Source organism: Gobius niger (assembly GCF_951799975.1).
Source record: "Gobius niger genome assembly, chromosome: 20".
NCBI lineage: Eukaryota > Metazoa > Chordata > Actinopteri > Gobiiformes > Gobiidae > Gobius > Gobius niger.
In genome coordinates, this window is record NC_136871.1 from 12,820,293 (window position 1) to 12,844,385 (window position 24,093).

Genomic DNA, 24,093 nt, shown 5'->3' on the forward strand with positions numbered 1-24,093 from the left:
AACATGCAGTATCTTCCAAACGTATGCCTTATTTACAGACAACACATTAAATAAATTGTAGCTCAACAACAACTGGCTTGTCAGCAATCAGAGTCAAGCATTTATTTTATTTATTTTTGTGTGATCCCAAGCTCCATTATGAGTGCATCCATATTCAAGATCACAAGATCAAGAACTGCACTAGTTTTATGACATAACAATAATATTTTAGCACCAGTTGTACAGTGCCCTCTAGGTCACGATTTATTGACTTTAAACCTAATTGTGATGTTGGATGTGCTCACATTTTATAATCAAAATTAGTTCTAAATTATCCCAAAAAAATGTAAATAATTGCACAAACTAGTTACACTATGATCATCTTTATTTTTCATGAATTGAAAATAGATAATTGCTTATGGAACTTATGTAATAAATTACTAATAATAAATGTAATAAAAACTAGCACTTTGAGGTTTCGTTGAAATGTAAAGTGCAATATAAATAAAATGTATTATTATTATTATTATTATTATTAGTAGTAGTAGTAGTAGTAGTAGTAGTAGTAGTAGTAGTAGTAGTAGTAGTAGTAGTAGTAGTATTAGTACAATCAGTGTCACACATCCAACTATAACCTACTTGTTTTCATATTAATGTGATAATTTAGGACAAGGACTGCAACTAGCATCTGGTTCTAGCCAGAGCAGCAGTCATATATTATAACATTATAACATACAAATATAATCGGACTAAATAGAAGAGTTAACCTGTCAAGACAATCCAGCAGTTTCCTCGTTTGAAGCAACCAAGGTTAATACTTTACTGGCTTTCGTTTAAAAAAAAAAAAGTATGGGCAAGGAGGACGGTCTAGGTAAAAACTGTAAAATATTGTACATGATAAGTTTCAACTTATCCCAAAAAGGATGGAAAGGATGCAAGTCTTTCAAAAACAGGAAGTGTCACGGAGTTGTGTTACACATCCAGACCGACAGAGGGCGCACTGTGGGGTCACTCTATAAACCAGCAAAAGAAGAACTCCCATGATGATCCAACTCTACACGTAGCGTCTGCTAGTGTGAAGAAAATTAACAATAACTAAATATTTATTGTGTGTTTTATGTGCCCTTCATCAGTTTCTATCAGTTTAGTTAACATACCCAGACGGGCAATACATGTCACACAATCTGAGGATTTTTTCTACGATGAGAGCGTCGTGAAGAAGGCTATCCGAGCGCATTGCTAATACTCGGTTAGCAAGAGTTTGTTTACATCACTGTTCAACATGTATACTTTACTCTCCGGCCTTTACAAGTACATGTTTCAAAAAGACGAGTTTTGCGTCTTAATTCTGGGACTAGACAACGCTGGAAAAACGGTACGTGTATTATTTTTCCAAGATACATCTGCTCATTTCCCCTGACTAGTTTAAAGGCTAGAATGGTATGTTGCATATGCATTTGAAACGTTCATTAACATTGTTCATAATGACCTAGAATAAGTCAAGGCTGTTTTTTCACATCAAGTACAGCCAGAATAAAGCTCATATTAATGGTTAATGTATCCTCCTGTAGACATTTCTGGAACAAACCAAAACCAAATTCAGCAAAAGCTACAAGGGAATGAATCTTTCAAAGATAACGACGACAGTTGGTCTCAACAGTAAGTAAGCTCATCACTTCTCTGTTATTACTGAGCCCTTTGACTCATTAAGGGACATTGTCTTCCAGTTGGCACAATCGACGTGGGCAAGGCTCGACTCATGTTTTGGGACCTGGGAGGTCAGGAGGAGCTTCAGTCTCTGTGGGATAAAGTAAGTAGCTGAGTAACTGCTCTGACGTCCTAAGACACATTCCAACCATAGTCCTATAAGCAGTACTGAAATTCCACAGTTAACATGGAGATCCGCCATCTTTGCAGCCGTTAGCATACATTTCTATTGATTACATTAGCTTAAAGCAGTATAAAAAGTGGAGAAAAAAGCCGAAACTCCATTAGCTGCTGAGTTACTGCTGGTAAATGCATCTAACTCACTGTGGTGAAGTGTTTTAATTAATGTGAACAATAACTCCAGTATTTTAACTTTTAAAATCGCCATTAGTTTACAATTGCTACTAATCCCATAATGCTTAGCGATATGACATCACTTTCCCGAACTCTATATGCAGTACTACCTCCTATAGAGTTTGGGAATGTGATGTCATATCGCTAAGCATTATGGCATTAGCAGCAATTGTAAACTAATGGAGATTTTAAAAGTTAAAATACTGGAGTTATTGTTCACATTCAAACACTTGAACGCCACAGTGAGTTAGATGTATCTACCAGCAGTAACTCAGCAGCTAATGGAGTTGTTCCACTGCTTTTTTCTCCACTTTTGATACCGTTTTAGCTAATGTTAGTCTATAGAAATGTATGCTAACAGCTGCAAAGATGGCGGATCTCCATGGTAGCTGTGGAATTTCCCGAACTCTATTGACATCACTAATGTTCTTTTGACTGTTTAGTATTATGCTGAGTCACATGGATTGATCTATGTGATTGATTCAACTGACGAACAGCGACTGTCAGAATCCAAGGAGGCTTTTGGTCAGTTGTGCTCTGCTGTAAAATCAATATTTTCTGTCTTAATAGCCAATGAACATATCATTTTCTCTTGTGATCCACAGAGAAAATGATAAGCAGTGACGCATTGGAGGGTGTTCCTTTGCTAGTGCTTGCCAATAAACAGGATGTTCCGGTACATTCTCATTACAAGGATATAATTATTGGTACTGCTTTTTGTTTTGTAAAGTTTTTCCCCTTCATTATTTTTTAGGACTGCTTGTCTGTTCCTGACATTAAAACAGCCTTCAGTGACTGTGCTCCAAAGATTGGCAAAAGAGACTGCTTGGTTCAGCCTTGCACTGCTCTCACAGGGTAAGTAAAGTGGATGCTAAATCAGTCATATGATCAAAAAGTCACATGAGGAAATAAATGAACAAGGCAGGGTTTATGGGGATGTGCTGAAGATGGTATCAGATATAATACTTTGCATGTAACCCCTGATTAATGTCTATTATTATGTTTCAGGGATGGGGTGAATGAAGGCATAGAGTGGATGGTGAAGTGTGTGGTGCGGAACATCCATCGGCCGCCCAGACAAAAGGACATCACATAACAGCACTTAATGTTGCTCCATTTGAACTCTATAACTACTCACATTCCTCCTGGAGCTGGAACTGGTCAACCACCGTCTCCTTTTGAGTGCAGTGACTCTGAAGCTATTCATCAGATGGGGTTGTGGGGTCCCTGTAAAGCCAGCAGAACATTGAAGTCAGTCTGGTTGTGTTATTTTATATGAGCTGGCATTAAACTCTATTTTACGATACATCAACTGAACTGAAATACTAAAAAGGTTGTAGCCTCTGACAGTGTATTCTGTTCAGCCGGTCAAATGTGTAAGTTGTAATTTGTAAATTAAATATACTGATTTTGAATAACATTTAGTCAGTCCTGCATCAGCATTTTCTAGAACTACATCAGCAATCTGACGGCTCTGGCCAACATTAAGTTATAATTTAAACAGGGCAGCATTTAGGCAGACTTGCACCTTTCTCAGTGATGAAATAATTAAATAGAAAAGAGGAGTACAAAGTAATAATGCCACAGACAGGGTAAAGTGGTTTTGTTTTTACGGAACAGAATATCTGTTCATGCTTTTCACAGAGATGGCATACATATCCTTGATTAGCCACAAAACGCAGCATTTGGATTTATCATAAGATGCTTTTAGTCTTTGTCATCTTGATCTGACTTCATTTTGAGATCTAGAATGATACTTTATTGCAGGCTCTCATTCAATTGTTTTTATTGTCATAATCCTGAGTGTAGTTACCCCTCTTCTGAATTATTACTTTATTATCAGCTGGTAAAACGAGCTCTTTCTTGACAATTTGATTCACATTTCTAGATCGAGTTCACTGCTGTAATGCCATTTTCACCACCAGATGGCGCCTGCATAATGTAGCCAACGAACACTGATGCCTCGAGGCGTCACCTGCCCGTCACTAGTGTCCATTATGTGGATGTCCAGAAGTGGGTGAGGTAGTCACCATGAGCCACATATGTATAAAGAAATGATGGACAACAACAAGTATTATGTACAGCACCGGTCAATAGTTTGTAAACGTTTTTTTTCCCCCTGAAGGCATTCATTCATTTTTCCAGGGGTTCAGAAAGGGTTTTCCTTTTAGAACCTGTTTAGAACCATTTCCGGTGAAGCTCATTGATAAAAGGGTTAGGGTTTGAGTAAAGGGTGGCAATTTAGAAAATTTAGAACATAAAATGAAAGAAACATAAGCCCATGTGTTAGTTCATAGTTAAATGCTTTCATTGACAATCATACAATGTAAATAGCATTGAAAATAAAGGGAAGCTGATACATTAAGTGTTTCCAAACGTTTGACCGGTACTTTCGTTGCATTTTACAATCTACAAAATGTAGATTTTATTATCTATAGATCTTTTGATTTGAGTTCTTGTTTCCTCTCTGGATGCATTAAAAAAAAAAAAACCAATTTTACAAAGGCTCATGAACAATTACCCTTCACCTTAGGATAAGAAAAAACTGTCCCACAACAGGGCAACAAAACACACAACAGGAGATTAAGGTCCAAACTTTATTTTGTTCAAATGTTCATGGATTTTCAAATACAAACAAGTCATTATTCACATTGGTACCCCTTCCTTCCACATGGTAAATCAGGCAAACAAAATGTATTGGAGTTGTGCCAGGCTGGGCATCTCGCATATAAGGTAGTGCTAACATCGTCCATGCGAGATCTTCAGTGGCAACTCATGATGGAAATGGAGAAGCCAAAAACAGGCCTCACAATAAAAATATTAAACATTTAAGTTCAAGCATTCGAAAAGTCAACACAAAATGTACTGAAATATAGATGACAATGTTGGAATGAGTTTTGCAAAAGTATCAAGTATTTGCATACACTGAAGGGATTGATCATGTTCAAGTAACGAAAATATGTGCAAAAACAGTATCACCATGAACATTTGCATAGACAAATTATGTCAAAAATGAAATGTGTGCACACGTGAGGTAGTGAGCCTAAATCAACAAGATTAATATTGCATAAAGCAGCACATCTGGCAGACCTCAAGAGCACAACCCCTAAATATTCCCATGGCATTACAAAGATTGCGTGACGCAGTAGCACACTGGTTAAATACTCGTCTCTGTCCTGATAGTCATTTAAAATCAAATGGCTTTCTGTAAACATAATAGCATTGCTCCTATTAAAAAAAACACACACATTTTTTGTCATAGTAAAACTCTTTTTTTGGGTTGTCATAGTGCGCTTACTTGATGCCAGCGTTATTCCAGAATCGGTTGTTTGCAATGTCAACATAATTTTATTCCAGGCAATTTGGATCATCTGGTTCACTGAGGAGGGACAAAGGTAATTTTGTAGCAATTGGAGAGCCCATGGTACCACTGAGAGCTGCTCATCAATCCCAATTCACCCACGTAAACAGGTCAATACCAACTGAGCAAGAGGTCTACATTCCAAGTGGACTGTAAGGGACGATTGCCATAAAACCAGCTGGCAAAAGGAAAAATAGGTTGAGACCTCACAGAGTAGGGATCCAGAAAGTCAGCTCCCAGAGACAGTGGGGCAAAAGCAAAGTTTTCCCACAACCAGACTTTGAAGGCTGAAGTTTGAAGCCTGAGCAGCAGTAATCAAGAATAACAGGCATCTGCATACTGTAAATGAAACACCACAGTATTGATTGATTTCCACCAGATTTCTCCAAACAAATAGCAGCAGCTTGAGGCGGGATCATAATCTATAACACAAGGCACAAAACACCACATTAATGATCTTGTTGAACATTACTAGTAGCTCACAACCTAGCTCACATCAGAAATCTCACACCATGTCACTAAAGTATTTCGTACATTTCTCTTAGGATTGTTTTTAGGGTTTGGTTTGTCAGTTTAATGGTTTGTTGACTAAAAATATCAGATTTGTGTCTGATCACATAACATTACAAGACATTAACTACATTAAGAAGTCCAAATAATTATGTTCACAAAATACTTTTCCACTCTGTTATTATTGAAATTATTTCTAAGAAAGCTTACAGTGATGCTTAACATCGATGTCATACGTGTCAGGTAATTAATAATAATGCATTGAGCTCCCAATCTTAAAAAGGAAGCAAAAATGAAGATGGGAGAAGACAGAAAGTTTGTCAATTTTGGTCAATTTACCGAAAAGGTCAGGCAGAGCATGTAACTTGGTCCATTCTGATCTGCAGCTCAAAAGCATCTGGTCTGTCGGATGGGTTCACTGCCAGCATGTCCCGTAGCAGCTGCTTTATCCCCTCACACATCTGAGACCTGCGCTTCTGTGGGATACTGAGGACCATCTTAGGGTTTCCAAGCAGCGCCTCACCCACAGGTACAATGGCCCCAGCCTGTCTCACGTAGGTCCCGAGCAACTCTCGCTTGGTCTCCGCATCAATGAAAGTAATTCTCTCCAGCATGGCCCAGATGATGATGCCGAGGGCAAAGATGTCAGCTTTGGCAGTGTAGTGACCCTCCCACACCTCAGGCGCCATGTAGAAGTCGGAGCCACACGCCGACGATAGCCAGTACTTGTTCACATTGACATTTTTGTTGTCGTCTTTACAGTCTTTGTCTTCAGCTTTGCTTCTAAATCCTGCACAAACTTTGCTCAGTCCGAAGTCGGCCACTTTAAGGACCGGTGTGCCAGACCTGTGGGAGATGAGGATGTTGTCCGGTTTGAGGTCTCGGTGCACAATGTTGTTCTGGTGCAAGAAGGCGACAGCACTGGTCAGCTGCAACATGAAGCTGTTGTTGGTCAGAGGGTCAGGGCGTCGAGACAGGATGAAATGATTGAGGTCGCCTCCTTCGCAGAACTCCATGACAAACCAGAGGAAACAGGGTTCATCCGGGCAACTGACTCTCTCACCTAAAACACAATCAAAATATCTACCATTATTAACATACAATGATGACAATGATTACGGCCTAGAGGGGCCAAAACAAACACCCTGATTAGAACTCCTGTGTGTTTAGATTGACTACAATAAACCATACATGTTGATTTATACTCAAATAGGGCTGAAACAACTGATCGATTACTAAAATAGTTGTCAACTATTTCAGTAATCGATTAATCGTTTTCTAGTAAACACTGACTAAAATAGAGCAAAAAATACATGAAAATTATGTATTTTGGATGAAAACCTACTTTGTTTTTAAAGTTAGGGTCTGCAGTGTTTTGTACATTGTAAATTTCATAAACATCTGTCTTTGTCTCGTCCAATCAGAAAGCAGAATTAGCACAAATAGCCTTGTACAAACGTTTACTTTAAGTTTACTCCCTCAAAATGTCCTCAAGCGGCGTCACTTTAGCTCTATGTGATAAAAAAATGGAAAAAATACAATTTCCATGCACCTTTCACAGCCAAGCGATTAATCGATTAATCGTAAAAATAATCGGTAGATTAATCGATTACCAAAATAATCGTTAGTTGCAGCCCCATACTCAAATTTGTATTTATTCAAATGTTTGCCCCTTTAAAAAGAATATACATTGTACACAAGACACCTCTCTTCACTATTACTTGTTTGCACATTATCCTGTTCTTTGATTGCCCTTTTACCCCCGACTATTTGCACCCCGGAGTGTTCTTGAGAGCTGTTGTAACAAATGTTTTTCCCATTGTGAGAGCCCTATCTTATCTTAGCCATAGTTAAAGTCGATCTATGGCAACTGAGATTTAGAATATGCAGTGGGAATGATTGATTGATCAATACTAATTAATGACCCCAATCCCATAGTTTGAGCCTTTAAGCACAAATTGGTGACGTGTTGTTAAGGTTTATGCGAATTATGCCTTCTTTAAAGCATTTTTTTTAGAATCTCGGGATTCCCCACCCCCATGACACGGAGTCACGCCGAATGCCCTGCAGGGGTCACGCAACATGCTGGACAAGGCCGTAGCGTGATTCAGCATTTACAACATGACAAAAAATACTATTGCGTAAAGGTGGATATACCTTTCAGGGACGTTTCGACCAGGCGCAGGTACTGTTTGGAGCGCTTGTTGCCGTGGCTCATCTTCTGTGCCAGACCGTTTCTCTGCAGGACGCACTCCTCCAGATGCACCACGTTCTCGTGCCTTTTCTCCAAACTTGTGAGTGCCCAAAACTCCTGTAACGCAAGCTCCACGTTTTCGGGCGCATCGCATCGCAGTTTTTTCACCGCCACCTTAGCACCGGACTTCCGCGACTGTGCCTCGTACACCACCCCGTACGTGCCCCTGCCCACCTCCCGCAGCAGGTTGTAACGGGGCGCAGTGACCCTGTGCTCCAGGCCGTGGCCGCAGTCCCGCTCCATGTCATGGTCTGCCTCCGTGGTTCTTGAGGTGCGCACCGCAAGAACTCGGGCACGTCCACCCACTCGGCCCAGAGTGGCTTCAGGACAGTGCAGGACGTTGCCTCTGGCTTCCCCTGAACCTGCAGCGTCGCCGGAGTAGAGTAGTACCAAGTAAAAGTATCGAGTGAGTTATGAAAGTAACGCTTTCCGGAAGCAGCGTGGTGAGAGGAAGAAGCGTCTGTACCGCCCACTTCTGGTCACACCTCCAAAATAATTGTGGAAGGCTCCGCAAGCAGACTGAACCATCGATCTACATATATTTATTACAGTCTATGCTACGGATTCATTTAATCTTACAAATGATTGAACAGTTTCGGACTTCTTTGTGTTGCATGAGCCAGTGTGTGGTTTATTTTAGTGGCGTCCTGAGGCACCTCTTAATTAAAAAAATAATACATTTCATAAAACCTTGTTTTAAAAATCACCTTTTCAACATATGTTCAGTTGAATTCAAAACATTTTGTCAAATACCAAGGCCTTAATTCACCATTTGGGATTTTTAAATTTGACTGGGATTTCTGCTAACGTGCAAGAGTTTTAGGGCACATCAGTAGATCTTTTTAAAGCACACACACAAATTTGGAACAGCTATTTTTATTAAAAAAAAGTTTATTTCATAAGAAGACCATAAATATATATATTTTATACATGTATATGGTGTCTGATTTCATAAAAATAATTATTTATAAGACCATTGTTGTTTTCAAAACACATTATAAATACAATAAGGAATGGCAAAAAATTCTCCCTGACATTATATGGCTTTAAGATATCCAGTGCTTTTTGTTTATTTTGTTTTATTGTTGACAAACTGATATCTTGTCTGCATCAGTCACTGCATTGTGGCGCCTGTAGTGGTCCAGCAATTTCTTCCAAGATCTACTGCGGCTGAGTAACTCCAGGTTCCCTGTTGATAAAAGAGTAACATCTGAATCATATAATACATGCTTAGCAATGAAACTAGATTCTGGTTCTGGATTGATAATTAAGCAGTCCATGAAGACAGTGCATGTTAACAAACATTCATGGGTCTCATGCATGTAAACAAGCCACACTGGATTATAGTCTTGGGCTGATTTCCATCCGTCGTCCCCCATGCGCACTCTCAAACACACTCTCATTGATCCTGGCCTATAGCACATGTTTTTAGTGATAGGGGAAACCAGAGTACCCAGAGGAAAACTACGCATACACGGGGAGAACATACAAACTCCACACAGAAAGGCCCTGTCCAGGTGGGAATCGAACCTGGGACCTTCTTGCTGTGAAGCACGAGCACTAACCGCTCGTGCTCTAACATACTCTAACATACCTTTTAGGCATTTTATTCCAAGTTTGATGTAAACTGTTAATATTATGAATACTATTTGTGAATATAATTATGTTGTTTCAAATGTGGTGATGTTACCTATGATGCACAGGCCTTCTTTGGCTCTTGTGATGCCCACGTTGATCTGGTTAGAATCACCCACAAAGCCCACATGTTTGGTGAACCATGCGCCATCTGGTTCAGAGGGGATCTCTTCCTTGGGCAGGGAGCACACTGTTGATATGATTACGTAACGCCATTCACTCCCTACAAGAGAAGATCATTTGGAGTTTGAAGTTTAAACTATCTCAACAATTAAAAATGACAAATCTCAAGCACCAGAGCACACGCTAAGTTGACCTAACCTTGACTTTTTGTAATGGTGTTGACATTGACTTTGCACAATCGTGCCGCTTTCAGAGCTTCCTTGATTTCATGCACTTGTGCATTGTAGGGAGAAAGAATCACAATGTTTTTTTGCTCAATTTTGCCTTCTGCAGTCAGCTTTTTGGCAATCTCCACCTTTAACATAAATGTACAAAACAATTACTTACTCTATAAACAACCACAACAAAAATGACAGCATATCACACATCCAATGTCATCAAATGTTTTACCACTTTTTGCGTCTCTTCGCGGTTCGCTTTAGAGTTCTCGTTGCCCTTTGGTGTATTGACAACTTGGCGAACAGTTTCTCCTCTGATGTCTCCAAATACAACAGGCATTGTCTTTTCGTCAACACGCAGCACACTGTTTGGCTGAGCAACACCAGTTTGTAACCTTCCTGCATAATATTCCTCAGATGGAAACTTGCAGATGTCCTCATGCTGTGCAATTATTAGAAATGATCAGATTCTGCTTTTGAACCAAATCATAAATTATTGTCAATGTTTTACCATTCTGTATTGTGTGTCCAACATCACAGATCTCTTCTCAAGCTGCGTATAATACCGTTCAAACAGGGACTTGGCCATGCCCAGCTTCCTTGCACGGTCACTTACCACAATAGGTCGCAACTGCTTGTGATCTCCAATAAGAACAATCTGGAAGAGGAAATTTTCATTCCATAATAATATATAAGGTGTATGCCCAAAGCAAGATGAAGTAAAAAAGGAATATTACATTAGGCTACAGGACTTCTATGGGATATAATGAGTATCTGTGATGCCCACCTTTTCTGGATTGTTGCAAACGAGCGGAATAAGAGCTTGTGGTTCTGTGGCCATGGCACATTCGTCGATGAGGATTTGTCGGGCACTAACTGTGTTGATCAATCCTGGAGAGGAGGACTGTGTACAAGTGCACAGGATGATGTCATGTCTCTCCAGCTCATATTTCCGGGCTTTACTGAGAAGCTTTCTGTATCTGGAAGAATCATGCATTTGAGACAAGCCTGCAGTCAATCCATAATAAACACTACAACCTGTACCTTAGTTTGATTTAGGCACATTATACAGTGATGATTAGTATACATACAAAATAACTTACTGTTTCACTTCCTCAGCAGTGAATGGTATTTTGGCGTCCATTGCCGCTTCTATCCGTTGATCAAATGCTGTGATTTCAGCTGAGTAAGGGTTTGTAGTTTGTCTGATGCGGTGATGCAAAGTGATGTTCCTAAAATGATGCAAAAGGAAGTCATAAAAAGGTAAATTTATAAATCTGACTCTTCTATTCACATGCTTTACAAAATGGTCTATATTAACTGGTTCACAATGACTGGAGATTGCATTTACCTAAGATTTGGTTTGGCAACTTCAGCTTTTGTCTTTGAAGAGAACTGAAGGACACATTCTGGGTATGGGTAGTCAAGCATCTCCACTTGTTCACCGTAGACCCTGAGGGCCTTTAGACTGTCTTCAAATCTCAACATATACTCTGCATTTCAGAATGAAAAGACATGTGTGTATAATGATTTATGAATCTACATGAATAATTTACTGCAGTTCATTGTTAAAACGTGGTTAAAAGCTAAAATGTACATTTATTTGTCATAAAATGAGGAGCCTTAAGTTGTACCTGCAACCACATCCACGGACTTATTTGATGGCCCACAGTAGAGAATAACTTGCTTCTTGTCCTTGTCCTTGGAATTGGCATTTAGTTTTCTAGGGCTCTCTTTGTTCATCTCCTCAAAACAGAGCACTAAGTACACTCCAACCACAGTCTTCCCCGTCCCTGAGAATCAAACACTAAGTTACTATAAGTTAAAAAACAGTGAAATTTACAGCATCAAATCTGTGCTTACCGGGTGGTCCTTGGATCAGTGTGAAGGTGTTATTCAGAGCTTTGTCCACAGCCTTGAACTGACTGTCATTCAGAGGTGGAAGCTTTTTTGGAAAACTTTTCCGTTTCACTACATGCCTGGACAATACTTTAAAGAAATGCCTAAATCAGTATAGTGGAAGACATACAGCAGCTCTTTTCACTTACACAGAAAGCCAATGTGGTTCTACCTTCTCTTGGAATGTGATGTCCAAGTGCTATACACTTAACAAGTTCACATGCAATGGGCACATTGATTATAGCACTTTCTTTTCGTCTGTGGAAATTAAAGCAAAACAAATAAATATTTATAAAGAACTGAAAGTGGCATAAAACTGTATTTTCTTTTCTTACATGTCAGGCAGCGTCTTTGGAATCAGTTCAACTGTGAAACGAGCCGCTTCCTGGAAAACGCAGTCAGGAATATGCTCCATTGGACGGTGGTTGACATAGAAATGAACAAGGTTTCCACTGAGTGGCTTTTTCTTGACTTCTAAATTGGTCGTGACACCATGGGCCACCCAGGTGAAATCTTCAGGGTCTCCTGGTTTAGAATAATCGAATAGATCATACTTTTTTAAGAAGTCCTTTTTTAGTGGCAGACCTGGTTTGCGTATGCACAACAAGCACTTTGAAAGGTTGCACTCGATAGCCCATTCTTCGATCCAGGATGAATGTAAGAAGAAGTTCCCAGTAAGTGTGTCCCCACTTCCTCGACTGAAGTTCACCTCTAAGTTTTCTATTATGATAATGTCACTGTCTCTGATGGCAGAAGCTGCAGATTCCATTTCACACAGTGGTTTCCAGATTCGCACATAGTCTTCGGTGTTGTTGTAGTGAATATAGGACGGGTTGTCTGCGCATCGGGAGAAACATGTGATGGGGTTGTGGACATGGTCGACACAGAGTTCAAACCCTGGAGTAATGCTAACCAGCTGGATGACAGGACTCCAATACCCTCTGTGCACCTCACAGGTCATTTGGACCTGGAGAGTGTCCCCTGGCTTTAACAGGACAGTGATTTCTACCTCATGCTCTGTTTTCTCTTTAGCGGGGCATGCCTTCACAGTTGTTTGTGAGGGCACCTGTTCTGTCTGAGCATTCAATATGAGAGACTTGGCCTCATCCCATTTTTCTTCCTTTATTGCTTCAACCATTGATTTCCACACTTTGAATGGAATATCCAAACATGGGCCGTGGTGAAATTTTGTCCTTAACTCTGTCTGGAGCCTATTTTTGTCAGCTGCATAAATTCTCCTTTTCCACTGAAGTATGACACATCCATTGGTCTCATCAAATCGTGGCTGATCATCCAATTGTAGATTTTTATACATTAATGGGATAGTTTCAACAAATATGTCCTTGTTAAAAGGAAAAGCCACAAAGAAACTGTCAGAATCTGCATCAGCCCTGACCACAAATGCTACCTTTCCAACATTTTGTTTCATTACACCCACAGCACATGAAATATTTTCAACTCTTCTTTCATACTCCTTTGCATATTTGACATTTCTGTCAAAGTCATTGCACAAAGCATCGATCTCGTTTTGAGTGAAGGGCACTCCACTGTTCTGCACGTAACAGTGCACAAGTCTCTGCAGCACTAGGTCGATGTAGCGTCGTATTGGTGACGATGCTTGAGTGTAGAACTCTAGGTTGAGAGAATAGTGTCCAACCTCTGCTCTCGGGGACGACATGGAGCGGATGAAATATGCTCTATTTAAGCACTTTCTGAACTGATTCGTGATGGGTATAAGCTGTGGGTGGACATCATCCGCTGCAATCAGATCCACCATTCGGTCATTGTCACCAGCTTGAGCAGCTTCTCGGATGTTCTTCCAGATGTACTGGACCACACGGAAAGAGTCATACTTTGGATTTTGTTCCTCACAGTCAACTTTATGCCACAGACTAAAAGAGACCGGTATAAAATCAGCAAACTGCTCCTTCAAGTCATTCATGTCTTCTTGAGATGGTCCTGGTTGGCAGCGAAGAGGAACAAAGGGTCTTGTTAGTCCTGCTCTGGTCAGTATTTCAGATACATACTTATTGAATAGCACACTGAGTTCTTCTATCATAAAATGGGCCTTACGATCACCTGGAAGCCGGTCATCATCAGGCTGAGCGTACAGCCAGTTCTTAAGCCTTTTCTTCCTTTGGGCTTTGGAAAACTCATACGCTAATTTGAGACAGTAATCAGCAGGCTGATCAGCAGGCTTGTTTATTATTTCTTCTGCACGTTCATAAGACAACTTGAGGTCAGATTTAATTGTTGAAAGCTCAAACTCAGGCTCTCTAAGGATTTCATGAGTATCTTTGTCGACTTTGAACATGAGTGACACCACACTGCGGTCTTTACCTGGCAGAAGGCTGAAGAGGCCAGTGCTTAGCTCTTGAGGAAACATATGAATGGTGTGTTCAGACTTTTTATTGCAGTAATATGTAACACAGCGTCGTTTTGCATTCTCATCCAATTCATCTCTATAAGGTACATAGCTGGCCACATCAGCAATGTGGATCCCTAACTCATAGTGATTACTATGGACCTCCACACTGATGGCATCATCCAGGTCTTTGGCTTCCGGAGGGTCAACAGTGAAAGTAATTCTCTTACGTCTGTCTTTTCTGAGTGACTTATTTTCATCCTCCAAGTAATCTGGTGTGTATGTCATGGGAGCAACATTATATTGCTGATTTAGTATTTGGAGGCCCTCTCTCAAAGAATTTCCAATAGGAAGAACACCGATTACATTACCCAATGGAAATGTGCAGTCATTCTTCCATTTAATCACTTGCACCAGAAAAACGTGACTCTGTTTAAATTTTTCATCAAGTTGTCTGCAATATGCGACTGACCAGTGCCCATCTATGTTTGTCCAAACTGGGAGGTGACGACGCTTCTTCTTGTTGATGTGCACGCAGATTTTTGGAGCAGACTTTGAGATGGGTGTCATCATTCGTGTCACATAATTAGCAAAAATGCTCTTGGTTCTACTGTGATCTTCGTCCTCCAAAAAGCACACAAGTTCTCGGGCTGAATATGATTCCTCTGTGACAGCGACCACTTTTTCTGTATCTATGATCACTTCATCTCCTGTAAATGCTCTCCCCAGATTTTTTCTTCCCTTTATAGGTATTCGCAAATGAGGCTTTGTGGATGGTATCACATAGCCATGGTTGAATGACTCTCGGACCAGTGTTCCATGTCTTTGAAATTGATCATCGGGGAACTCTGAACGGTCGGAATCTGTCCTATTATAAGATGGCTTCCTCTTTTGGTAATGGTCCCGATCACCCTCATCGTCAACATCTTCTGTGATTAGTTCCTTGTTGAACTCTTCATACTCTGCTTTTAATTCTTGAAGAATTGTGTCGTTTGGAGTGTTTTTTTCTTCAACTTGTTCAGACTTCTGAAACCGTCTAGTTTCTATTAGATCTTTTTCAAAAATGTCTTTGGTAAAATATAGTGGATCAACACTGTTGCTTTGGATGCAATAGTCAATATAGTTCTTCCAGATCTGAGAGCACTGTCCAAAGCAGCAGAGAGCAGCAGCATCACCGACCACTACCACCAGAGACTGAGCTCTGGTCAGCGCTGTGTTCAGGACACGCACATCATTGAACAGCTCTAGACCAGCAGTTTGACATGTGTCCAGAGAATCCCGCGAGTGCACAGCTGATATAATGACCACCCTGAACTGCAGCCCTGTGGATCAAGGAAAAAAACGTCAACTGATTTGTAGATGCAGGACTTTGATGAGGAAAATAGTATAAAAGCTCACCTTGCACATTTGCGAGATTGAGAACTTGCACTTTACTGAGGTCTTTTTTTAAAATGTAGGCTTTTCTTGAAAGTTCAGTTCTTATTTTTTGGACCTGTGGTGCAAAAATACACAGTTCTAGATTATTTCAATTGAAAACAGTGAGTGCAATATTTTTGAATGAAATAGGAATGATCGTTATTACCTGAAATCCTTCAGATTGGACACATATAGACTGCGGTTCCTCAGGTCCCCAGGCTGAGGGCCAGTTTTGAAGAACATCATTCACTGCTTGAACCACCCAGTCGGCTTCTTGGCTGTTGTACCATGACCTACAGCGTCTGTGTAAGAGGCACTCTCCACGGACATGGATGAACCTGAGGGCGTGTCCATTGGCAGGGGGAGGGACTATACCACTGGATTTGATCATATCACCTTTACCAATATAGAAATGAGTGGAAACGAAGTCTACAATTTCTTTGGTGGAACGGTAGTTTTCATTCAGAATGATTCGACTCCTTTGTGCAGCGTCACACTGGTGAAGCTGATAATAGTGGAATAAGCGAGTCAGCAGAGTGTGGTCTGAGCGCTTGTGATCATCCACGGAGAAAAGCTTGGGCCCCATTTGCATATGATCTCCAGCTAAAGCCACTCTTGTGTCTGGTCCTGCAAGACCAAGAGCTGAGAGGGCTTCACATTCCAACATCTGAGAGGCTTCATCGATCAGAATGTGGCTAAAGTAACCTTCTGGGAGCTTTAGGTCGTGCAGCTGTCGTGCCATTGTTGTGGTGATTATGATGACATCGTGCTGATCTAGGACTGCTTTGGTTGCTGGTAGAAACATTGTCTTGTCTTTATTTAAGAAACAGTACCTGAGGGTGATCTTGTCTGTGGCGGATAAAGCACGGCCTGTGTTGGCTTTGATTCGAAGAGGTCTAAGTTTCTCTTGTGCCTTGTGGAAATGGTCTCTGACATACAGATCTGCAGAACTGAAGACATACACAAACAAGTTAATCAGTTAATCTACAACATAAGGGATCATTTTTCACTTTTATTAACCTTATTTCTCCTTAGCAAATACACTACAAAAGCACAATGAAAAAGAAAACCTAAGTTTTAAGAAGACGTAGAGATCACAGCCTTACCTGTTGGTGTGAGTGCAGATGAGCACTTTGTTGTTGGGTTGTTGACACACCTCTATGGCTGCTGTAGCCAGAGTGAAGGTTTTTCCAGTCCCAAAGGGGCCATAGATAAGCAATGGTGCTGCTCTCTTCTTATCCACTGCTGTTCCTGTGATATATTCTACTGCTACTCGTTGTTTTGCATTCAACTTATCACACTGAATGTTGTTTTCGGGGACAGTGCAGTTTTTAAGGTCCGGAAGCACTCGGTGTGTGTCAGGAAGGAGGTCGACAGCTTTGTGCCAACTGCAGAAGTGGTAGCGGTTCAGCTGAAATTGAACTTCCATTTCATGTGATGTATTGCGTTTAAGAGCAAGATCATTACAGCATCTTTTTGACAGCTGCAAATACATTATACTCTCTGTAGTCATGTCCAGCTGAATGATGGCTTCATAGACATTGCTGCTTCCACCGTTTGATGTGGGGGAAATCAGAGCAGATTGAATGCTACGCCGTAGTACCTGTCCCTCAGGACTATCCGGAGTGAGGCTAAAGGGAAGAGATATCATTCCGAAAAGCTCTCGTCCATCTGTGCCCCATAATTCATTGTGATCTATTATTCGCATTTCTCCACACACATTTAGCCTGAAATAGATAAAACATTTTCACTGACACAAGTAAACAAAATACAAGCATTAACAGTTATTTTTACAAATATATTATACATCGACTCTAAAAAATTGTAGGGGTCAGCAGCACACCTCAATTCCCATTTGAGACATGCATTTACTATCATCTGTTTTGTTTTCAAGCTTAAGGGCCAAAAAAGCAATTATGGTGGCAGCCAGTGCATGCATGGGAAACAGTACAGGCAAAGGTGAGTGTATTACCTTGACACAACCTGGTCCTCTGCATGTTCCTCACAGTACAGGAAGTGATGCATCCGCTCTTTGTAGTTGTTTTGACTCAAGGCTGTCTGGATGTTGAGTGTGGGCTTGTACTGAAAGTTGACCAGTGGTGGTTTGTACTTTTTTTGCATTTCCTCCTGTTCCTCTGTGCGAGTCAAACAGTGGACAATGACTCTGTTTCCCGTGTGCCACCGCTCCACCTTTTGAGAGGAGGCTGCACTGTTCACTGCTGAGTCTTCGCTTTCATCTGACAACGGCTGACCGACTGCCACTCTTAGCTTCTTTAACAACACAGGTCTCATCCCAAAATCCAACACAAGCCACTGCTCATATAAACCTGGGACATCGGGAGTGAACGACACAGTGATTTCATAAGTGGTGTCATCTGTGCAGAATGCATGGCCTGCCAAGTAGATGCAAGGGTCAGAAGTGGAGTCGTCAAGGGAAAAGCATGCCCCTGGTTCCTGCTTCAGCAACGCCACATGCACAAGCGGCCTCTAAACCAAATACAGGCAAATTAGGCAGTGCGCACAACAATGGATTATTTTGTTAAGTCTCAAAACAATAAAACAGCAGCAGACAGCGACAAATTCACATGTCTCCAGCAAATAAATGACATTATTTTAACTTGTCACAAATTATGCCAAGTCACGTGTTTTTTTTGCTGTAGCTTTCCAAACCATTTAGTAGAATTTGGCAAATATTTACTTATGGCCAATTGACGTTTAATATGGGTCTATTCATTTGTAATATTTTGTATCATATACTTTTATTTGATACCAATATATTAAAATTCTAATCAATGTTCGAAAGATAAAATTATAAACCAGGGGCTGTCTAATACATTTGTGGTTTTGGCAACTTTCACACTTCAGTGGTGTTTTTATTATTATTATTATTATTATTATTATTATTATTATTATTATTATTATTATTATTATTATTATTATTATTATGTTATTGTCATTATTATTATTACTAAGTGCAAAATCTTGTACCTCTGTTTCCACTTGAAAGTTCCACTGCAGCTTTTCATGAACCACTTCACAATGTTGAGTCAAATCTTCATCATTAGAGATCCTCACGTCATCAACGTGTTCTGCCATCTGTTACAAAAAATAAAAAATATTGCAGAAATGCGTATAATGTTGTATTTTGGTCAGATATTTTACAAATAACCCGTATCACAAAAATACATATTGGGACTTACGATGTGAACCTCATTGCTGCTGCTTCTATACTCCTGCAGGAGTCTTTCATTGTAACTCATGAGCCCCTCAGCTTCCATGTTTTGTCTGATATTCTCCACTTCTTTAGTGCGCATTATCCACTCTTGCAGCTCCTCTTCAGAATGAGCTTTGGGACAGCTACTTCCGTATTCACATGTTGCTGGTCTACAAGAGACAGATTAATACAGTCAAAATTAGTCTGAAGCATTTGGTGAACTGTGGGTCACTCAGCCATTAGTCATTTGGCTACCCTGCTCTTGTCTTCTCTTCAATGTCATAATACTCACTCTTCGAAATATGAATTTGTGGATACTTTTTTTGTTCTGTTGCCTGGTGGCTGTACTAATTAGCAAAATCTGACAGCCTTCAAATATATGAAAATGCCACATATATGTTAATTAAATCAGAGAAAATCAAAAGTTAGTGACCTGTCACAGAGCCAGAAGTCAGCTCGTCTGGAGTGAGGGGGAGCCCGTCCTCTCCACCAGATGCTGGTATCCTCCCGCAGTAACTGGGCGTGTTCTAAAGAGGAGCAGTGCTTGTAGAAGCTCTCGGCAGAGGACAGGGTGAGGAAGCAGACCTTGCAGTACATGGAGATTTGCTTTGAGTCCTGTTGCGGCTGGAGCTGAAGGAGCAGAGGCCGCACCATCTGGCCCTCCTGCTCAGCCCTCCACACCTGCATCTCCACCTCACTCTGAGCGGACGTGCAATGGCCGGGGTTATGCCAGCATGGCTTACCATCCCTGACATGGTTGCAAAACTTCAGAGGTGACCTCTGGGGAAGAGGTCGAATCTGACTGAGTCTTTTATCCTGTTCTGCTGAATGTATAAGCAGTGGTTGCCATTTGTGCGCCACCGCAGCTGAACAAGTATCATTCCACTTTTTGACTGTCAGCTTTGGTGGCCGATCATAAAAACATTCTGAACATAACTCAGTAAACTGCCCAGGAAACTGTTGCACTATGTCCTGTGCTGCCTGTTCTGGAGTCATTACAGTGGCGTCAGCAATCTGTTTGATTAAATCTTTCACAAGCATCTGTTTATTTCTGACGTAGTTCCACACAGTGGCCTCTTCACTGCTCCTGGCAAAGGTGCAGCGCTCACCGTGTTCTGTGCACCCAGAGCCTTCAGTAAAAAAGCTACATACTTGGAATTGGACATTTTGACTAATGTATCCATGTAAAGGTTGAGCTGCAACAGGCCGCCATTTATCTGAGGTTTTGTCTTTGGCTAAAAGAAGATTCTGACTGCATTTGTGCGCAGCTGATTTGACAGTGTATGTTATTTGTTTCTCTTGAGTACAACATTGCTCACAAACAGTCTTCAAATCTAGATCTATCAGATCTAGTGACTGGTCAGAACTGGGACCTTCTCTCTTATGTTGCTGAGCAACAATCTTACAGAGGGCTAGGTGGTCCAGCGTAAGCTTCTTCTCAAAGTTCCACACAGCAGCTTCCTCAGAACTCCGGGCAAAGCTACAGCGGTTCTTGTGCTGTGTGCAGCCTGAGCCCTCCCTGAAGAACCAGCAGACCTGGTACTGACTGGGGTTTGGGAAAGTGGGACGCCTGGAGACGGGTCTCCAGACACTGCTCCCTTTGGCCCGACAGAGCAGCAGGTGGTGTGTGCACTGGTGCTGCACTGGGTTACACTTGTAAGTGATTTCTTGCTTTTTAACAGAGCACTGATCACAAACAAGTCTGAGGTCATACTGGGCCAACAGTGGCTCCAGTTGGGATGCCGCTGCCATGTCTAGCTGTATACTGTGTAACTCTAAGTCTACACAATAAAGTGGCCCTGCCGGCTATGCAAGAGATTATAGACTAGACATTGTTGATGAGTTGATAATTGTTTAAGTAAGACTGGGAGTGTCTTTCGCAGCTGATGGCACAGGACAGTGACGTGTAAGTATACTGTATGTCTGTGAAAACAAAATAAAAATCAGAGTGTTAGTTTATTTCCCAATGTCTATAACACAAGCCAAAGTCACAATACACCACAGCTGTTCCTACGCATCTGTTCAAAAGCATTTGTCATTGTAAAGAATATGTAAAGCTAGTCTGGCTGGCAAAGCTAGTTTTCAACTTTGCTACTGCCACTTCAACATTTTTGTTTGCACTTTCTGAATCAAAGATCAGTCATGAAGCCACACAGCGATCACCCTTTGGAACCTGTTGAGCACTACTGTTGGATACCTTTAAATCCACAAACAAGAATGATAAAAAAAGAAAAAACACACACAAAAAACATTTAAAGGAGCTAACATCAAAGGAATAACATCAAAATTCGTCACAGAGACTAAGTTTAAACCAGGTTTTGCAACTTTCAGGGAGGAAACTGTCGCTTCACTGTAAAAAATGCCTACTAGCCTGACATTTTATGACTGTTTAAAGTCATATACTAAAGGACAAAACAAATTGTATTCCAATAACAGAAAATTCAAAAGCACACATTCTATACATGTTAAAGAACATAGACAGGGCAGGACAAAACAGTGTTAATGTGCAATTTTGATGTGGAATAGACAGACATCGGATCTAACTTTGGTTGTTAAGGTTCATGATATTTGTTCTCTTAGTTATATCATTTGTCGACTGTAGCTACCTTTACGTGTTTGTATTAAATCTGCATTGTAATGTGAGAAGGAAACATCTCTTTGTGTGACATCATCACATTCTAGTTGCCTATCTGAAAACAATCAACTGTCAATTAACAGGGTATAAAAAACGAAATGCTGATAGCTTTAACTATTTGTATAATAATGATGGAAGGTAATGATAATATTATGCTGCCTACACAGCAGTGTAAATATAGCCTATGTGTTAAGTTACCTCTTCGGTAGATTAAAATCGAAAAGCATGACTTACCCCTACACAATACAGCTCGTAACTTCATTTCAAGTCCGAAAGAGCGGAGTGAGACGTAAATATAAAGAGAGGATAAGTTTCGTTTTCTACTTTTACCGTCAGGATGCAGCCCAGCGCATGCGTATCAGTTGCAAATAAATACTTTGGTGCCGAGCGCTGCTGTTTATCCCAGGGTTGGACTTTTCGTGCGTGCAATAGGTTAATATCCCCTTGAAATATTCACTATGTTATAAGTGCAAAGATTGTAGACAAACTTACCTGGGATGTCAAACTGCTGAAAGCCGGTGAAAGGTGAAGGCAAGTTGGTTGCTATGGGTTACAGTTCCTCTTGTCTGCGTGCGTGCCGTGCGTGACGTTACATCTGTTAATTTCAGGATCGCTTTGGTCAAATAGAAACTTAATAGTTTCACAGTAAAAACGGGGTTGCACCATTTTCACATTTCAACAAATGTGTCCTACCACCGTCACTGAGCAGTTTATTTTCAGTTTTTATTCGGTAACATCAGTGACTTGTTGTATCCTGTTGTATCCTGCTATTATTTTTGCATTGCACATTGATTTTGGTTTATTCAGCAATATTCAATATAAAGATCAAATTTGCGCCTATATAAATTGACATTAAAATACGGTGAAGTTAGTATGAAGCTATTCCCAACGTCTATGGTAGCGATTTGAAGACAGCTGTAGGCTACCTAGTTCAAAGTGCTAAAAGCCCGGAAGAAGAAGAAAGTCAGCACTTGCTTATCTGAAAACAATTACGACATAAAGGATGTGGGCTGTATTGCAAGCTATCTCCACAAAATAACGCTATAAAGGCACCTGTTGCAAATATAAATCTATCATAGACTAATAAAAATGCACTAGTGCACTCACTGCCCTGTGCCACATAGGCGCATGTAGTGCCCTACTACTGAATATTGTACACTAGTACATCTGAAAATACTCAAAAAACAATAATCACATGTCTTGCCCTGAATATAAACACATTCAACTACATGAACAAATAAAAAGAAATATATCAAACATAACAAATTCAAAAGCCATAATCATCATGTTCATAAAGGCATTTATATTCATAAAGATACAAAATCATAACAAGTCTTGTCATTTTAGTTTTTCATGCATAGCAACAGTTAATTTGACTTTTTTTTTATTATGACAGCATTCTAACGTTTCAATAAAGGGGGAGTATTAAAATAATAACGCTTTAAAAGATGGCTTGGATTTCTTGATTTTAGATTCATGAATCTATTAATTACATTCTAATCTGAACCAGTTATCACAATTTTACATTCAATCTCAACATGTTTTTTAACTACTGTAAATAAAAATTGCTATAAATCTATTCTTTTCACTGAAAAACAAAATAGATGAACTAGTTTCATTTTGTTTTTCACAGAAATCACATTTAGGATCTATTGAAGCATATTTGAGAATATATATATATATATTTATTAAAAAAAAAAAAAAATTGATGAGAAGTTCTGGACAAAATACAGTTTCCGTGCCTTATGGGTTTGCAGATAAAAAGTAGATAATTTTAGTGGTAGTTTTGTGACGCTGTAGTTACACGATAAGGGGGAAGGGAAAGGAAATCTTATTTGTATAGCGCTTTTCATATGACACAAATTAATAAAACAAATTTCAGTCCTATTTGTTTAAGAATGCTATGGGGTACAAAACCAAAGTGATTTGGGATTTTCAAGTATTTTTTAAGCCATTTAAATTTAAATGCATTATTCATTAAATTGAAATGTAGCATCTCAAGACCTCCTTCACTTCACATATTAAAAAACATTTTAGTTTACTTTATTTTAAATTCAATATTTTGTCTTGACAACAAATTTAATCTTGTTTTTTTTTTAAAAGCTTTAGTCACTATGGAGACAGAAGTATCTGCAGCACTAAAGCTCTACATAATACTTGCTTTACAATCCCCAATGGATGGTGCAGGTTTATTCAATGTATTTTGTACTTTGGCCTCCAAAGTATTTTGTAAAATTTTGCTCATTACTTTATAGAAACCTATAAAACATATTTAGCAAAGCATGTGAATTTATGTACAGTACACAAAGTGAATTGTTTAAACATATTAATCTGAGATTACATTTTACCTGGATACTGTTGTTCAGTGTTGCCACAGTTAGGTAATTTGATGGTCATTTCTGATTACTCCACACTTCCACCGC

The 24,093-nt window shown here is 40.0% G+C and overlaps 3 protein-coding genes across 5 annotated transcripts; 1 reads left to right on the forward strand and 2 right to left on the reverse strand.

Moving 5' to 3' along the window:
- Positions 1-1,006: 1,006 nt before the first annotated feature.
- On the forward strand, positions 1,007-3,627 carry arfrp1 (ADP-ribosylation factor related protein 1). The gene is made up of 7 exons (XM_079579135.1): positions 1,007-1,354; positions 1,551-1,638; positions 1,707-1,789; positions 2,484-2,565; positions 2,646-2,716; positions 2,795-2,895; positions 3,049-3,627. Exons 1-7 carry the CDS (start codon positions 1,262-1,264, stop codon positions 3,134-3,136), a joined length of 606 nt encoding a protein of 201 aa, XP_079435261.1. The 5' UTR covers positions 1,007-1,261; the 3' UTR covers positions 3,137-3,627.
- Positions 3,628-5,686: 2,059 nt separating this feature from the next.
- On the reverse strand, positions 5,687-8,628 carry LOC306980169 (serine/threonine-protein kinase 35-like). Its single transcript, XM_079579430.1, has 3 exons — positions 8,069-8,628; positions 6,251-6,974; positions 5,687-5,823 (listed from the first exon to the last, which is right to left on the reverse strand). The coding sequence occupies exons 1-2, from the start codon at positions 8,406-8,408 to the stop codon at positions 6,259-6,261; spliced, it is 1,056 nt and encodes a 351-aa protein (XP_079435556.1). The 5' UTR covers positions 8,409-8,628; the 3' UTR covers positions 5,687-5,823; positions 6,251-6,258.
- A 457-nt stretch (positions 8,629-9,085) lies between these two features.
- On the reverse strand, positions 9,086-22,230 carry LOC306979696 (3'-5' exoribonuclease HELZ2-like). 3 transcript variants are annotated; one of them, XM_079578781.1, is made up of 20 exons: positions 22,163-22,230; positions 19,469-20,958; positions 19,022-19,205; positions 18,810-18,917; positions 17,794-18,308; positions 16,928-17,548; positions 15,988-16,771; positions 15,804-15,897; positions 12,376-15,727; positions 12,213-12,298; positions 12,005-12,130; positions 11,776-11,934; positions 11,493-11,634; positions 11,245-11,373; positions 10,929-11,121; positions 10,653-10,799; positions 10,374-10,583; positions 10,122-10,278; positions 9,856-10,023; positions 9,086-9,354 (listed from the first exon to the last, which is right to left on the reverse strand). In XM_079578781.1, the coding sequence occupies exons 2-20, from the start codon at positions 20,785-20,787 to the stop codon at positions 9,245-9,247; spliced, it is 8,604 nt and encodes a 2,867-aa protein (XP_079434907.1). In that variant the 5' UTR covers positions 20,788-20,958; positions 22,163-22,230; the 3' UTR covers positions 9,086-9,244. The 3 variants fall into 3 exon arrangements, with proteins under 3 accessions (XP_079434907.1, XP_079434908.1, XP_079434909.1); XM_079578782.1 differs by lacking the exon at positions 22,163-22,230 and adding an exon at positions 21,905-21,999; XM_079578783.1 differs by lacking the exons at positions 19,469-20,958; positions 22,163-22,230 and having other exon boundaries at positions 9,089-9,354; positions 17,794-18,306; positions 19,022-19,147.
- Positions 22,231-24,093: the final 1,863 nt, after the last annotated feature.